This window comes from Fundulus heteroclitus, chromosome 9 (assembly GCF_011125445.2).
Source record: "Fundulus heteroclitus isolate FHET01 chromosome 9, MU-UCD_Fhet_4.1, whole genome shotgun sequence".
In the NCBI taxonomy this organism is placed as follows: domain Eukaryota; kingdom Metazoa; phylum Chordata; class Actinopteri; order Cyprinodontiformes; family Fundulidae; genus Fundulus; species Fundulus heteroclitus.
In genome coordinates, this window is record NC_046369.1 from 20,976,759 (window position 1) to 20,993,861 (window position 17,103).

At 39.1% G+C, this 17,103-nt stretch overlaps 2 protein-coding genes across 3 annotated transcripts in view; both read left to right on the forward strand.

Annotated features, from left to right (window-relative positions):
- si:dkey-21p1.3 (collagen alpha-2(IX) chain) overlaps positions 1 to 193 on the forward strand; it is a 31,673-nt gene extending 31,480 nt beyond the window's left edge. For both annotated transcript variants that reach the window (XM_036141216.1, XM_036141217.1), the window contains one exon: positions 87 to 193. The gene's annotated coding sequence lies outside the window, so the exon portion shown is untranslated. The remainder of the gene's footprint in view (positions 1 to 86) is intronic.
- A 741-nt stretch (positions 194 to 934) lies between these two features.
- LOC118556466 (collagen alpha-3(V) chain-like) lies at positions 935 to 16,163 on the forward strand. Its single transcript, XM_036141222.1, has 29 exons — positions 935 to 977; positions 1,146 to 1,191; positions 2,501 to 2,554; positions 2,667 to 2,774; positions 2,970 to 3,023; positions 3,123 to 3,230; positions 3,360 to 3,410; positions 6,647 to 6,700; positions 6,800 to 6,853; positions 6,961 to 7,014; positions 7,101 to 7,208; positions 7,334 to 7,387; positions 8,828 to 8,881; positions 9,006 to 9,059; positions 9,148 to 9,201; positions 9,291 to 9,344; positions 9,470 to 9,523; positions 9,601 to 9,654; positions 9,793 to 9,846; positions 9,937 to 9,990; positions 10,081 to 10,134; positions 10,252 to 10,269; positions 10,840 to 10,902; positions 11,722 to 11,889; positions 12,001 to 12,136; positions 12,737 to 12,843; positions 13,496 to 13,576; positions 13,664 to 13,873; positions 15,580 to 16,163. The coding sequence occupies exons 2-29, from the start codon at positions 1,189 to 1,191 to the stop codon at positions 15,730 to 15,732; spliced, it is 2,124 nt and encodes a 707-aa protein (XP_035997115.1). The 5' UTR covers positions 935 to 977; positions 1,146 to 1,188; the 3' UTR covers positions 15,733 to 16,163.
- The last annotated feature ends 940 nt before the right edge of the window (positions 16,164 to 17,103 follow it).

The following is a 17,103-nucleotide window of genomic DNA, read 5'->3' on the forward strand; positions in this document are numbered from 1 at the left end:
CCAAAAACCCTCATACCATAATAAATGAAAAACATCAATCAGTACTGGTAAAGTTCTGTTTTCATGATTTTCCATTTTTCTCACAGGGCATCCAGGGTAACATTGGACCTTGGGGTGAGGTTGGACCACGAGGTTCTCCAGGAGACAAAGGCCTGCAAGGTCTAGTTGGGCCAGATGGAGCACCTGGTTATCCTGTGAGTTTAGTTTAATGCCATCTTTATTATGTACTGGACTTTACACTTTCGGTTTCAACTGTTTCTTTTGCTATCTATTTTTTGCTATTTACCAAAAATATTACCAGTATCAAATGACCAAGAAGTTTTCTTTTCCCACTACTCGAAGGCATACCTCTGGTTAACTGGTGATTAATTCCACAAATAAGCAAGAAGGTGAAACATATAGGTTGTGTATTTCAATGCAGAAACACAAACAGTGTCTGCTGGGGTTGACTTCATCCTTTAATCAAACTGTGGTTTGTTAGGAGTAATATCACACCAGACGATTGAATGGCTCGGTTTCAAGCTTCAGGAGTCACCCCGTTGTGCAAGAAAATTACAAAACCCAGGTTCGGCCGTTCCGAACTGAAATTTAGCTGTGAAAAGGTCAAATAAGTCAACACTAATGAGCGTGGAGTGTCTCCAATCCTCTGGATTGCAGCAGAGCTCTTGCGGCGACTGCGGACAGTATCTGATGTGAACAGAACACAGGATGTTTCTTTCATTTCAGCCAGCTGAAGGTCCGCAATTTCTTTTGGTTAGTCACCAGATCAGCTCGCTGTCTCGGGGCTCTGGGGTGAGAGCGATTGAATAAGGGTGGAAGTTTTGCTTTTATCCGTCATCGTTGCTTTGCTAAATGTTAGGCACAAGGTTATAGCAAGTAATATGTTTGCAAAGAAATGGATTAACTTTACTCTCCCCACACAGGGTAAAGACGGGCCTCTGGGACTAATAGGATCGATGGGTCTTAAAGGAGATAAGGTCAAGTGCTTAAAGAAATTCTCCTCTATCTCTTTTTGAAGGGCCCCTCATAATCTCTACGTCTGTCATTGTGTAGCTTCAGTTTCTGGTTTAATCGTTTACAAGGAAATGTAAAGTAACTTCAGAAATAGTATGCGACTAAGTAATATTTGCTCACTACGTCTTTAGGGGTCCAGAGGAGCGGTGGGACAGGAGGGAGTCGCTGGTCTCGATGGTGAGGAGGTATATTAATAAAACTCTGTTGATAACATGATTTTCTGTCCTGTTAAATTAGCCACTTTAAAGATTTCTCATTGAAACTCTGAGCATCTACAATGCCCTCTGCTCCTTTTGGCACAGCAGCTAAAAACTGTTAAAACTGGAAAAATCCAACCTTTAATTGTTGTCCCTTCATTCACCAGGCGGTTGTTTTAAGAAAAATTAACCACACCCTTTTGACTCACCCAGCAATTCCTGTGAATTGTATAACCGATGCCTTTATAATGTTACTATTACGTTCATCATACCCTCTAGGAAATCTAAATTCGTAAATGATTACCTCCTGTTTCAGTATTTATCTGGTCACCACACAGGATGCTGAGGTAGATCCGGGGCCGCCATCTTGGGATTCCCTAATTCGGCATAGCAACCATTACATGCTGCCTGCATGCTAACCGATGTTTAGGAGTGTTAGCATCATATGTCCCTTGCATCACAAACATAAACATTTGGAGTCGGTCCAGCTCTACTTGCACTTTAACTGGAACTGATTGCTTTGGTTGGATGAGACTAAGATGGACGTTATCAGAAATAAACACTCCAGGTGGGATTGCTGTCAGAGGAGGAATATGTGGGAAAGCCCATCATCCACCTTGTCAGGTGTGGTGGAGGATCTGTCATCCTGTGGGACTGTCTCTCTTTCAAAAGCCCTGGGAGACCCAGTCGGTCGAGGCAGATGACCGTTCACACTGAGCCTGGTTCTGCTGGAGGTTTTTCCTTCCCGTTAATGGGGAGTTTTCCTCTCCACTGTAGCTTCATGCATGCTCAGTATGAGGGATTGCTGCAAAACCATCGACAATGCAGACGACTGTCCACTGTGGCTCTACGCTCTTTCAGGAGGAGCGAGTGCTGCTTGGAGAGACTTGATGCAATCTGCTGGGTTTCCTTAGATAGGAAACTTTTTGACCAATCTGTCTAGATGATCCAATTTGGAAAATCTGATTGAATTTGACTGTGGAAAGTGCCTTGAGATGACATGTATCATGAATTGCCGCTATATAAATAAAATTGAGTTGAATTGCAAATTTAAATCAAAATCAAAATAAACAATGGGTCATTATTTTGGTCCTTCAGTAGTTTTTTTTTTTTTTTTTTGCCTAAATGAAATACACAATTTAAATGTTGGAATTTCCCAAAATGATCATGGCTAGATTATGCTATGGCAATAAAAGATGAAATTATTTAATCATTCTTCACATCTCCTTACTCATGGTAATAAATGCAGAGGGTGCTGTATGAGAGTAACTTACTGCTTTTGTGACTAGGGCCCTATTGGACTTACAGGACCCAGGGGACCCGCTGACGAAAAAGGCCTTCCTGTGAGTAAACCTGGATTTGAGCTTCATGCTATCATTGTGAATTCTTAACAGATTTGAAAATGCACAACTACTGAAGCTCTTATGATCATCACCGATTTTATTACTTGTTTAGGGTGACAAGGGAAAAGCTGGACCTGCAGGCCCAAATGGACTAAAGGGAGATGAGGGTGAAAGAGGAAGCCAGGGGCCACAAGGACCAAAGGGGCTGATGGGGAAGCAGGTTTAGACAGATATTACTGTTGTTTCTCACATCCACGACAAAAGCTTTAAAAAAAAAAAGGTTCTTGGGCCACAACGTTACTGAAGTCTAACAAATGAATTTCATTACCTGAGAGGGCACAGAGTTCCCTGAATAATCAAGTTTAAATCACATTGTTCCCTCTGTTTTGTGTTCATGCTGTGTTGTCCAACGCAGGGATACAGGGGTCCTCCTGGAGACAGAGGACAAGAAGGACTTCCAGGCTCAAAGGTTAGAAAGTTTATGTGGGATTAGCCTCATAAATTATGCAGCATGTGTTAAAAATAGTGCTAGATATCTGACATGAAGATGATGATGATCCGTTCACAGGGAGAGCCGGGCCCCGGAGGTTCATCGGGAATGCCTGGACAGTTTGGACCAGGAGGCGACACCGGACCAGCAGGAGCCAAAGGGCAGAAGGGCCCCCGGGGACAAACTGTCAGCTTCATGATTTGTTTGTCCTAACATCACATTTAGCATGATCCTGATACTGTCACAATGTGAAACATAAATACATGTTTGGTTTGCGACACAGCAGAGAATAAAAGCAGCCTCTTTCTATTGCAGGGCCCTCCTGGTAGGATCGGTCCCACTGGGCGAATTGGGCCGTCGTTGTCTGTATGTAGCTTTGATTTGTTGTCATGAATGAGTCCATCGTCAACATAAAGGAATGGCATGGTTTTTTTTCTCTGCGATTAAGTTTTATAGCGCACTCAGTTGCCTTGAATTGTGGTGAGACTTGTAACCAACCTTTTACAGCGAAAAGATAAATTACTAATTGAATTATATATATTATTCCCAAATAATTTCAGAAATGACCGAATTTGTGCACTGTATATGATGTTTCCAAATTACTCTTAAACTACATATTAACATACACTGTTTAAAAGAAGCATAACTGCTGTTTTCTGTCTGCCGTGAAATCAAACTAAACTTTTCCTGTTTTAGGTCAGTTAGGATTACCCAAATAATTTCTGTCTACTTAATGTCAGATGAATAGGAGAATTGTTTTTATTCCAATTCTGTTGTTTACACACACTAAGATTATCGAGTCTTTGCGCTATTTGGGAAAGCCCAGATGATATCATGGCTTTGTTATCCTCTGATTCACAACATTTGAGTTAAATAGAGGCGAGCACTGTATTTTAAGGCAATACTTCCTTGTGTGACATCATGGGGAAATCCAAACAAATCAGATAAGATATCAGGAAGAGAACAGTAGACCTCCACAAGTCTGGTTCATCCTTGTGTGCAGTTTCCAGATGCATGAAGTCAGCACATTCGTCTGTTCAAGCACAAATATAAACATTGTGGAAATGTCCAGCCATTATAGTGTTAGGGAAAGATGACATGCTCAATCCAAAAGGCACATGAAAAACCAGATGGCAGTGTGAGAGGCTAAAACAGCAACTGATGAGGGCTGACACTGATGCAGACTCTGAGACCCACAGGCCAGCAAACTACCTGGTAGTAAATCATTTGTAACGTTAACTAACTGCAGGAAACAATGGACGGTCTGACCTGCAGGGATCAAGATTTACCCGGCAAAGATGTTACTCTTCTGAAGTCTCACCCACTGGTTCCACCTTCCAACCTCTACATAACCAACCATTGTAAATTTGCCAGTCGTTATCTGTTGTATAAAACCAGTATGGACTGTATGATCGAGGCTATTCTCCTCTGGGATATTGTTACACGTCTTTACGTGAGCATTTAGTTGAACCGCGGTGAACAGAAATAAACAGATGATCTGGTTCTCACATAAATGAATGCGCAGGATGTTTTTTTTTTTTTTTACTCAGTTTTGTCCAGAAATATTGAGACAACATCTCAATACACGATTCAGAAAGTTGAAGCTTCAGTTCAGTGTCTTCCAAACAGACAATGACCCCAATCATAGAGCTAACTTGGTCACAAAGTGGCCACGCAAGACAGGGATGTAAATATTTTGGAGTGGTTATCACAAAACTCTGGTTTCAGTACCATAGAAAATCTGTGAGCAGGTTCTGAGAAGGTGTGTGAGAACACGTCGGTCTACAAATCTGACTCAGTTACACCAGTTCTGTTAGGAGAAATGGGCCAAAACGCCAGCAAACTATTGAGAGAAACCTGTGAAAGAATGCACAAAATATGTTCTGCCATTTATGAAATAGGAACAATGTTGGTATTCCTAATTAACATAAAATAGGACACGTTTGGTCTGATGTAATGTTGAACGGTGAGAAAGGAAATGGGATCTGTTTTTAAACTGTGTGGTTACAACTTTATATGCAGACTTCAGACCTCATCCGTAAACATCCTCACTTTTATTGTGTGCTTATATTCATTTAATAATCCCCTTTACCTTCCTTAATATATATATATATATATATATATATATATATATATATATATATATATATATATATATATATATATATATATATATATATCAGTGTTGTAGTCAAGTCACTATGCCTCGAGTCCGAGTCCAGGTTCGAGTCACCAGTGTTCAAGTCCGAGTCAAGTCCAAGTCATTAAAAAAAAATCCGAGTCAAGTCCACTACTCATCCGAGTCAAGTCCGAGTCGAGTCACTATTGATCCAGGTTCGTTGTAGGAACATGCCGTGACGTGTGATGTATGACATGAAGCAGTAACATTCCATTGCACTAATACTCTTTCGCTGTAGTTACCCTTGGTTTTACTCGGTAAAACTACCGCTTTTTCCAAGTCTAAGACGTCTCCTAACCATGGTTTTTAAACATTGTTGTTATGGAACGCGCAACAGCGACTCGATGTACGCTGATAGGCCGCATATGAAGGATGTTAAAGCCACAAGCGGCGTTAATCGGCCCTCACAGCCAAGCGCACTCTGGCCTATTGGCCACCGGCCGGCGGGCGGGGTTCGCACACCGCTGCAGCTCCGGCCGGCCGGCGGGGTTCGCGCACCGCTGCAGCTCCGGCCGGCCGGCGGGGTTCGCGCACCGCAGATGCTGTCACGCATTTTCCTCGCCCGTTCACCGGGCGATTCCCACAAACGTGTTCGGCAGTGTTCCCCCATGACTCACAACAAATCTGGTGCAGATCGGTCGATGCAGCGAGGAGATATAGCCGTTGGATAATGATAATGCATTTGGCCACCGGACCGGACTAAATTGTTCGGCAGGCCGGACAATTTATACCGATTCCTGGACGGTGACTACAAACAGAAAAAAAAAAACGGCCGATGAGGCCATGAACGCGGAGCAGGAGAAAAGCATCGACCTACCTTCCTATCAACTCGGCCCGTTTTCCAGTCTTTCCGAGCCCTCGACACTCAAGCCATCGTTTGAGCTGAACGTTGGTATGTTGTTCCACAGTTCTACCATCAAAATGGGCGCCTGGACATCCTTTTGTGAAAGTTTAACAGCTGAAAAGTCGGTCATATCGTTGTATCTGTTGCATGTGTAACGGCTGGTTGCTACGTGCGCTCTCACATTGTTTGCCCAACCTTAGCGGCAAGGGGCGTTGCTCATAAGATGGTGACGTCACGTGCGCGGTAAGACATTTAGATATTAAAATCATACACCAAATAATATTCTAATGACATATTAAAATTATAGCCTAATGATATTAAAAAAAAGTCGAGTCTTTTTCTCAATTTCCGAGTCAGAATGATCTGAATGTAGGAGTCCGAGTCCAAGTTCGAGTCATCAGTGCTCAAGTCCAAGTCAAGTCACGAGTCTGTAAATTTAGCTAATGACTCGAACTCGAGTTCGAGTCTCGGACTCGAGTACTACAACACTGATATATATATATATATATATATATATATATATATATATATATATATATATATATATATATATATATGTGTGTGTGTGTGTGTTTTCAGGGCTTCTCGGGCGTGAAAGGAGATGAGGGAAAAGCAGGAAAGCCTGGACTGAAGGTGAAATGCACCTTTTATTCGGATTCATCCTGTAGGAGTTGATATACAAGTGGATTTTCCAACTGCTGTGAACGAGTCCTCTGTTTTCTGATAATTCAGGGCAATCATGGGGAGAAAGGCGTAACTGGTGCTCCAGGCATTAAAGGAGATATGGTGAGTTTTCATTACTTTACCCGCTGTGCTCGGCTGATCGGGCTGATTTAACGGTCTGCATGGAGACGGACCCGTGCAATGTTTGAGTAAATGTGTGTCTTTGCAAGGGTGCAAGAGGCCAAAAAGGTGCAAAGGGGGAAACTGGGAAACCCGGTGCAATGGTAAAAATTTATTCTTTTCAACTGTGAGAATAAACACGCATCCCACGTGACATTGCACCCACTCTTTGTGCAAAATGCACTTTTAGGGCACTGTAGGAAAACTGGGGTTAAATGGGTCGCCAGGAGCTAAAGGTCGACGTGGACCTGCCGGTCTTCCTGGTTTTCCTGGAGCCAAAGGATCTCAGGGGCCCAAGGTGAGAAAAGTTTTAATTGTGACCCTTTATAAACATAACACAGATTAATAACAGTTGAAATAGATAGTTTATTCGCCTTCCTGTTTTAAGATTTCTTTTCATGTCCGTGTGTATTTGTCATAAAGGGGGAAAACGGCCTGTCTGGAAGGAAGGGGACCAAAGGAGCTCCTGGGGAAACTGTGAGTTTCATTTGGCGGCTGAGCTGATGCAGAGCCAAATATTACAAAACAAATCTGTGGTCTTAAAATTAACGTCACTCTTACCTCGTAAAAAGACCTTCTGATTCTTGGGAACATTTTTAAACTTCATCCGACCAGTTATAAAAGAAAACAGCTGATGAAATTTTATCAGGATACAGAACTGAGGAAAATTTTGAGATCTATAAATTTAGATCTGATATTTGCAGACTATTTTGTTTTCTTTAGATAATTCTCCCAGTTGTACTTTATCCTTAACACATTTACTGGACCTAATTTAAAATTCCAACACTTAGAAGCGAAACGATTTTGCAAAACATGTGTGAATAAAATCAGACTCTGCAGCTTAGCTTATTAGAATACTTCTAAACCAAAAACAAAACAAAACAATAAATAGGCAAACTGTTCTGTAAGGAATCTTAAAGCCAAATGGACCAGCTATTGGGATTGCTGGTAATTACATTGCTAAGGCAACTCGTCCATTATGAAAGGTACAATTAGGCCCTGTGATTACCCTGCTCAAGCTCATTTCAGTGATTTGTCTCCATTGTTAATTGATCCATTAATAATTTTGTTTACAAATTTGTCAAATTGTTGATAAGAGTTTCAGAAACAACCTGAATACAAGTCTTCTTCTGTATTAAAATGACCATGCAGTCTGGTTATTTTGCCATTAAAGACCTAATCTCTTAAACAGAGTCAAGCTTATATAGCGATTGATAAGGCTCTTAAAGGTTTTTTATGCATTAAAATCTTATGACTCTAAGAAAAGACAGTCGTATATGTCCCAAATCAATCAATAATCAGCAGGAGAGTAAATAAGCAACGACCCAACTATGTGCATACTTTAAAGAGGAGTATATGGTGTATATACAGCTAAGCCCTGTAATGATTCTTGCTCCTGGCAGATTAAGGGTTGAATTAATCTTTTAATTTAACCAACATGTTTCCTCTGACTGGAAGCGTTATTAACATTTTGGGCTAACCCAGCCAGAGTTAGAGACGTGAACCTGATAGAGAATCTCTGTAGGGAGCAAAATATAAAAGGTTTTTGGCAAAGAAGCCCACCAACCTTAGACGTAAAGGTCATTACCAAAGATAAATCATCAACGTACCAGTTGGAAACATATCTATAAACAATGACTAGGCTTAATATATGTGTATCATGCTCTTTGTTTATGGTTTGGTAAATATCTATTATAAACAGAGAGGCTAACCCATCCCTGCCTTGTGCTATTAGTGGAGCTGAAGCCTGTTGTCGCTTGGACTTCTAAACCATATTTCTGATCGTTCTGAAACAACAGGAACGGGCTATTCTCTATGGCTCTGTCATATCATCTCCACCACCTGTGTATGTTTGGTGTCTGACAAAGTTGACTCATCATTTTTCAGTATTTCCATTTACTGAAAGTTTATCTTTAGGGATCTGAGGGCCCAAAAGGGACGCTAGGACCTCCTGGGACACCTGGAAAACCAGCAAGTATCTCCGATGAATAAAACACAAACTTACATCATCAGCTGCAGAAATCCAGTACAAGTTTTAGATCATCTGGCATGCAAATTATTCTTTTTTTTTTTTTTTTTTTTACTTTGATGTCAGGGCTTGGATGGCTTGGATGGTTTGCTGGGGGTTGATGGTAATGAAGGGTATCCAGTAAGAAAGATTTTTGCTTTTTGTTTTCAAAACTTCTGTCTATTATGATGGTCAGGGTTTTTAAACACTATTTTGCTTACTTTCAAAGGGGGATATGGGTTTGAGAGGAGCTCCTGGAGCTCCAGGCAGCCTTGGCCAGACAGTAAGTCATTGGTAATGTTGAATCCGGTTCTACAAATTAGAAGGAAAAAACCTTCCTACCAACTAGAAATATTTGTATGTGTATTATAGGGGAATCCTGGACCTCCAGGGATTAGAGGGCGCCTTGGTGCCACTGGAGTTAAGGTATGTTTTCTATGCATTTTTAGCATCATTTTTCAGTTAAACCGTAACCCCATGATGCAATAACAATAAGATTTAATTCCAGCTGTTGACGAATAACCATTTTTGTCTCTTTGTAAATTTCTCAGGGTAAAGCTGGTCCAAATGGAACAAAAGGACCCCCTGGACCAGTGGGGCCAAAGGTATGCCTGTTTGTTTTAAAGCAGAACAAAGGCGTCTTTGGGAGCTTCTTTAATGCCAGTGGTCATTAATTATTCAGGGGATTCCTGGGCTGAGAGGAGAAAAGGGTGAACCGGGCAGTGTTGGTGCAAAGGTAAAAGACCCACAGTATTAGTACTCACATAATTCTCACTTCACAGTGAACAGGTACTAATATTTCTAAATGTACTAATGTACTAATCCCTGCTTTAGACAAATATTTCATGCAATCTCATATTATCATTATCTACAGGGTCTGTCGGGTGACATTGGGATACCAGGACCAGTTGGTCCACCAGGGCCAAAGGTAATTTAAATTACATGCAAAATAGCTAAAATCCTTCCTAATAGGATTTTTAGTAATCCGGATTTAACTCGCTTCTACCTTTGATCTCAGGGAAGTCCTGGTTTGCAGGGACTTAAAGGTCAAACTGGTCCAAAAGGAAACCAAGTAAGATTTTTATTTTTATTTATTTTTTTGCTTTGTTTTTTGTTGTTTGACTTGTTTTGAAGTCGATAATCAATATATCTGTTTCCACAGGGGCACACAGGTCCTCATGGCCCACCAGGGCAGAGAGGTGCCCCTGGATTAACTGTATGTTCTTGTAATATCACTCTCTTTAAAACTGACTTTTTACATAGAAATTAATATATTGTTTGTTACAGAAAATGTAATTTTGATTGTAACACTTTGTAACCATCTTTGCTGCAGGGCCGTCTTGGAAAAGGGGTGAGTTTTTGAACCTTTCTTTATATCTTTCTAAAGCTTTTTTTAGAGGTCTCTAGAGCTAGGTACAAGCACTGGGGAGATCGGGCCTTCTCAGTCGCTGGATCCAGCTTCTGGAACAAACTGCCTCCGGACATTCGTACCACTACTGACGTTGGCATTTTTAAGCCAGGCTTAAAACTTATTTATTAACACTGGCTTTTAACACTTAGTAGCACAGTGTAATTTTTTGTATTTTATTTTGTATTTGCTTTTTTTGTTTATGATTTTTTAAATCTGTTTTTGATATAATTTTGATTTTATGTACAACACTTTGGTCACCTCATGTGTCGTAAAGGTCTATATAAATAAAAGTTGACTGATTGATTGATCTTTATTAAATATTTAAATCTTGAGACAATTATGCTATTTAAACTCCTTATTTAAGTTAAAAGAACCTGTATTTGCAGGATTATAAAGCTTTTTTAAATCTTCACAGTTAGGGTTACCTCTGATAGGTAATCATATTGTTACCATTAGGAAATGTGAAAAGGTTTAATTTCCATTAACTTCTTGACTGTGTTATATTTAAAGGGGGTCAAGGGGGTCCAAGGAAAGAGAGGTCCAAAAGGGGTCAAAGGCAAGCCTGGAGCTCCTGTAAGAAACATTGTGATGATGCAAACACACACACACACACACACACACACACACACACACACACACACACACACAGTGCCTTGCAAATGTCTTCATACACTTTGAACATTTAAACATTTTTCGAGGTTACAACCGCAAGTGTCAATGTACAATCTAAAAGGGCAAAATAAAAATCAGTTTGCTCATCACATTAATTAATTAATCACATTAACACGGTGGTGGCAGCATGATGCTGTGGGGAGGTTTTTCTTCAGCACACACAGGAAAACCGGTCCAGAGTTAATGGGAAGAAGAATGCAGATTATTACAGGGAAATCCTGGAGGAAAACCTTTTAGTGGGTGAAATAGATTTGAAACTGGATCGGAGGTCCATCTTCCAGCAGAACAACGAATCTAAACATGCAGCCAGAGCTGTAATGAAAGGATTTGGATCAAATCCTATGTATGTGTTAGAATTGACCAGGCAAAGTCACATCTGTGGCTAAACTTAAAAAAAATGGACGTTTGACAGATGTTCTCCATCTGACTGAACTTAAGTTGTTTTACAAAGAAGAATGGGTAACTTTGCATTTCTAGATTTCAAAGCTGATGAACTTCTCTCTGAATACCTGCAATTGTAATTGCAGAAAAAGGCATCTCTAGAAAAGATGGGCTCAGCCACACTTTACAGATCTTTGTTTGTAAAATCATTTTGAAAACCTGGCATCAAAGCCCATTAAACTGCTCTGAGGTTTTCAGTTGTAAACCCACAAACATGCAAAAGGTTCAATTGTTGTTTTTTTGTAATCCAGCTGTGAAGCATTTGCATTTTCATCGCAGGGACAGCCAGGATCACCAGGCAGACTCAGACCTAAACAACGACGACCCGAGCCAAGACAGGATCTACCAACTGAGCAAAAGCACAAATCCAGACCGAGAACAAGGCACGGGCTAAAAACTTCCCACCAACCCCCTACTCTACTGAGAAGACAAGATAGACAAATAAAAGTTGGTAGAAGCTTTCTTGTCATATCGATGCTGTTAAAAATGTTCTTTATATTTTAGTCTATCAATCCCTGGAGTTCCCTGTGAAAGAAGGTTATGCTGACTCCTCCACAGCAGAGCCGGTCAATGTCGAGGAGGGGGTCTGAAGATAAGGAAGCTGAGGAATCCTCCAGCTTGACGTTGGGAACGAAAGACGATCCCGGCACCACCTGCTATGAACTGAAACTTATTCATCCACATCTGGAAGATGGTGAGCACCTGGATTACTTTAGAACCATCAAATACAACAATATGTGTCATATATAGGGCTGCACGATATGTGGAAAACTTAATGTTAGTAATTATGCAGTAAAAATGTGACGTTTCATAAAGAAGTCATTAAAAAGTGTTCTTGTTTTTCCACATTAATTCCTAGTAAACATACTCCCAAGATAAGGAGTAGACTATCCAGCTATAAAAAGTAAATTAATTCAAAATGTTCATTACAACAACAAGGATTTATTGAAAAGGTGGCTTTAGCTGACGTCTTTTCTTTTATTATTATTGAGATAATTTAGTCGTAGTTTCTTAATGACTTGACCAGCTTACCATGTCTTTACCTTATAAAACTTTGTAAACTGCATTAAACAACAAGCTTCTCCTAAATATAAGCAAATAATGGCCGAATGGTGCTTAATCATTAGCAATTATCGGAGTCCGGGTACTTCTAGTGACACACGTATTGTTTACAGTGATGCATATTGTGAACAGTAACTTTACATTTCTAGTATATGTTGTCCAGCCCTCATCTGTAACTGAGGAGATTTTCTGTTCAATTTTATTCTGAGCATCCAAGTTATTTATGTTTTAGGATATTTTTACATGGATCCCAATCAAGGCTGTGCATGTGATGCTGTTAAAGTCTTCTGTAACTTCACAGCAGGAGGAGCGACCTGCATTGGTCCTCGGCATTCACAGGTACAGTCAGAGGAATAAGTAAAAGTTGTGTGAAGTTATTTTCTAAGACATTCTGAATAAGGTTTAGTAATTTTTTAGCTATAATTCATCATTCAATACAATAAATCAATTTTTTTTGTTTCCCCCCAGTAAGTACCAAGTGAAAGCGTTGTGAAATCCAGAGCTGTGTTTTGTAACGTCCCAGATCGTTAGAGATATCTTCAAATAAGCCATTAGTTTAATAAAGAGATCAGACCCACTGAAACAACTAAAATCTGACCTGATTATGATTTTTGGGAACACATATAAAGGTAAAACAGTTGTGAAACTGTATGACTAGAGTGTAAAAAATCTAAAAAAGAGTAAAAAAGAGTGTAGAAAATACATCCCACAACTGTGTGTGTGTTAGAGTGTGTGTGTGTGTGTGTGTGTGTGTGTGTGTGTGTGTGTGTGTGTGTGTGTGTGTGTGTGTGTGTGTGTGTGTGTGTGTTACATTCACTTATTTCATAGTGTAAAATGGTAGAAATAATATATATATATATATATATATATATATATGTATATATATATATATATATATATATATATAGATAGATAGATAGATAGATAGATAGATAGATAGATAGATAGATATGTATGTATTTTATATTAATTTAAAAATTTTATTCTTTAGATTAAAATCAGTTGGAAACCAGATATAATGAAATCAAGAACACCAGCACAGTGGTTTACTCAACAATATAACGGACACAAAGTAAGTCTCATAGAAACTGTATTACATAATCTGTGGAGAAATGAACATCCGGTTCCTCTGTCTCATTCTTCTTTTTGTTTTGGACAGTTTGAGTATACTACTGTGGACGTCGTACAGCTGAGGTTTCTGCGGTTCCACAGCCTCGCGTCTTTCCAGCACGTCACTCTCAGATGTACAGGAAACCAGTCCAGTCCCATTGCTGCAGCAGGTTTAGCTAGTTGGATTGTAAACTTGCAGGGGGACTCTGGCAAAGTAATCGATTCGCGCCTCATTGCTGTTTCCAGGAAAGCGTGTGAGGTGAGAGAGAAGAAATCTACCAACATGCATTCTCCATCTGTTAAGTAATTTGTGTTAAATGCAATTAAAAGGACACTAGTTTTACAGATGTATAAAGGCAAGCAAAAGAACAATGATATGCAAGAGATAAAGACCAAAGTGGCACGCTGTTTAAGGCTTATCAAAGATGTTTCTATCAGAAAGAATTACATTGAAAAATTACCTGCAGATGATATCTATAATAATTTACCTAGTTTGTTTTACTAAACAGTTTTTTTCTACATCATGAGAATTTTAGTCACAAATTTAAAGGGATCTATTTTTGCAGCTGTAATGTATGTTTTAGATTATTGAGGATAGTGACCAGATACTTATACCTTATAAAAAATATACTTTTTTGTGTCACTAGTGGCCTCTATCTGACAGAAGGCCGACAGGAAATCGGGTAGAGAGAGAGGGGGAATACATACAGCAAAGGTCTAAGGGCCGGGACTCAAACCCAGGACTCAGGCTTCTGAAAATGGGGCGACAGTCCTTACAGCTTTGAAAAGAAGCTGTTATGAGTCTTATTATTGTTTGATTTGATGTTTCTGAACGTTTACCTGATGGAAGTAGGTCAAACAGTGCATTGCCCGGGTGAGGTGGGATCTGTAGCAATGCATCTGGTCATTCTCTGCATTCGCACAGCATGCTTTACCCCTGAATTACCACCATATATAAAAAACTTTTTTTTCATTCTTGTCCTGAAGAATAATAGTCTGTCAATCTAATAAGCCGACTGATTGGTTAAAGGCAAGAAGAATATGTTTGTAAATTCATCTTACTGTCGTGGCATTGGCTACTTTCGAAGATAAAGGCGCAGCGATTCTGTGCATCAAAATACCTTCCCATATGAGGAAATCTCAGACTAGAGAAAACTAGAGTTTTCTGGACTATCAGAAACTTCAGCATAGCTTTTATTCACTGCTACCACAGTGAAGAAAAGCCAGGACCATCTCCTTCTGAGGTGCAGAGCTTGCATCGGCAGTTGTGAGCACACATGCACAGCAAGCAGATGACTGATGGAGAACAGCCCTGAGACAAGAAGACCACCAAATGAGCCACATCTGTCCTAGAAAACAGCTAGAACTTTACATTTTGATGTACATGAGCAGAAGAACCCTGGTGTAAGGTTACTTTTTATTTGAGCAATCCTCCTTCTGCACATTGGTGTCTGGAGAAACTTATATAAGAAGAATAAAAAGTCAGTATTACCATATTATCTCTGTCACATCAGCAGTGAACCCTCTTTGTTCAATTCTTGTGCAGATTGATGGTATTTTCAATACTATTCTGGCTGATTACACTGCCATGAATAAAGAGCTCACTCAAAATATCTCCCAAATCCAACTTAATCTAACAATCTACATATAGTTTGGTGATTAACAATTTTGATGACTCCTTTTAGAAATGCAATCAAGAATTAAGAAACTAAATGGCTGTGCAGAAGGAAACAATTTGTTTTTTCCTAAGGTGTTTTAAAAATGCTCGACATATTGCTTTTTTGGTCAAATTTGATATGATTAAATAAGTGGTTTTGACATATTAAATGTTTTTTTCTTCTTCTCCTGCCATTACAGCAAAGAAACACTGATCTAGAAATGTTCCAAAAGCCTTTGCCCGAGGCTACGTATTTGTTTAAAAGAACAAAATTAAAACTTGTTCCTTTCCATCTGGTGTTTTTCCAGGTGCACATGGTGGTGAAGGTTCGAGGTAGCACAGAGTTGCACCGAGGGGACATGGAGTTACTTCCTGTCAGAGATCTGGGAATAGAGCTGACCAGCACACCCAGCAGCATCTCTGAGGTCTCCGTAGTTTTAGGACCCCTGTGCTTCCTGTGAGCTCTACATTATGTGTGGGATCATTTACTGTCTGTAAGTGTCAGTTGGGTAATTTAGTTAGATATCGCTTGGTTTAAGCTGTTTATGTATATTTTGTATGTATTTATTAGGACATATCATTAACTCTTAATTGATTTTGATTTGTTCAAATCATTTGTACTATCAAAATGTTTAACTTTTGACCTTTAGTGTACAGTTATATTGTATATCTTCCCTTCCCTATGGTCATGTATATTTTGAATATGGCTCTATATTTTATCTAAGTGCCCATACTATACATTAGATGCTTTGTTTACTACATGGTTTAAGATTATACTTGGTATATAAATGCAGTGCAAATTGAAAAGGCATCTACAAGCAATGGTGCAGCACCATGTACCTATTCCTGTTGATGAAGCATTATCCACTTTGAGAATAAAGATTGTCTATTACAAGCTGTATGCATCTCTCTTTACTCCTGCTGGGTATATTGAGGCAGTTTCACATATGTTTGTATTTTACTATTAGTCTCCAATGTGAATTTCACAAAGCTCTAAGCTAAATGGTTAAACATACTGTCTTGCTAAAAGGTTTTGGGATCACCCATCCAAATGATTGAATGCAGGTAATTTAACCCATTACATAGCCACAGGTGAATAAAATCCAGCAACTAGGCATGCAAGCTGCTTCTACAGTACAAATATTTGTGAAAGAATGATTTCAATCAAGGAGATAGGATGTCACATTCACAATTAGTTTTTTATTAAACATTCTTGCAACTAAATATGCCATAAGAAAACATAAAAATAGATGGGAAGTTCTCAAATGTTTATCCTGAAAATGTAATTTGTGGATGAATGATTTCATTCAATGTGGGTGAATGAATGTGAATGAGTGTGTGTGTATGTGTGGGGGGGAGGGAGGTTTTTGGGTTGGTATATTAACTGTGTAAATGTATTCTGTGTTGTGATTTATGTTGATTTAATAAAAAAAATGCCATAATCAACTTTAGTGGCATCATAACATTGCACAAGAAAATTAAAACAGCAGCCTCAAAGCGGTAAAATAGAATAGAAAAAACTTTATCTTCCCTCAGTGGGGAGATTCAGGTGTTCTAGCAGCAAAGTGAAAGGCAAATAGAAGTATGCAGATACAAACAAAGGTAAATTATAATGATAATATACATAAGAAAGAAGAGACCACACCTTAAGAGCAAATTTATAACATAAGAATAAATACAATTGTAAAAAAAAAAATAGCATAACCAGATTTAAAAATGTACAACTGAGTAGGATCATTTAAAAAATCTACGAAAGGTGCATGTGTATTTATGTATTAAAAGAAAAACATCAGCAGAATATTCACAACAAGAAAAAACATTTGTGCAAAAAC

Bases quoted from the DNA above. Each gene is read 5' to 3' on its own strand.
- LOC118556466 (XM_036141222.1), top strand. The intron at 12,137-12,736 runs GTGAGCACCTGG...TTTATGTTTTAG, and splicing joins TCATCCACATCTGGAAGATG to GATATTTTTACATGGATCCC. The intron at 13,874-15,579 runs GTGAGAGAGAAG...GTGTTTTTCCAG, and splicing joins TTTCCAGGAAAGCGTGTGAG to GTGCACATGGTGGTGAAGGT.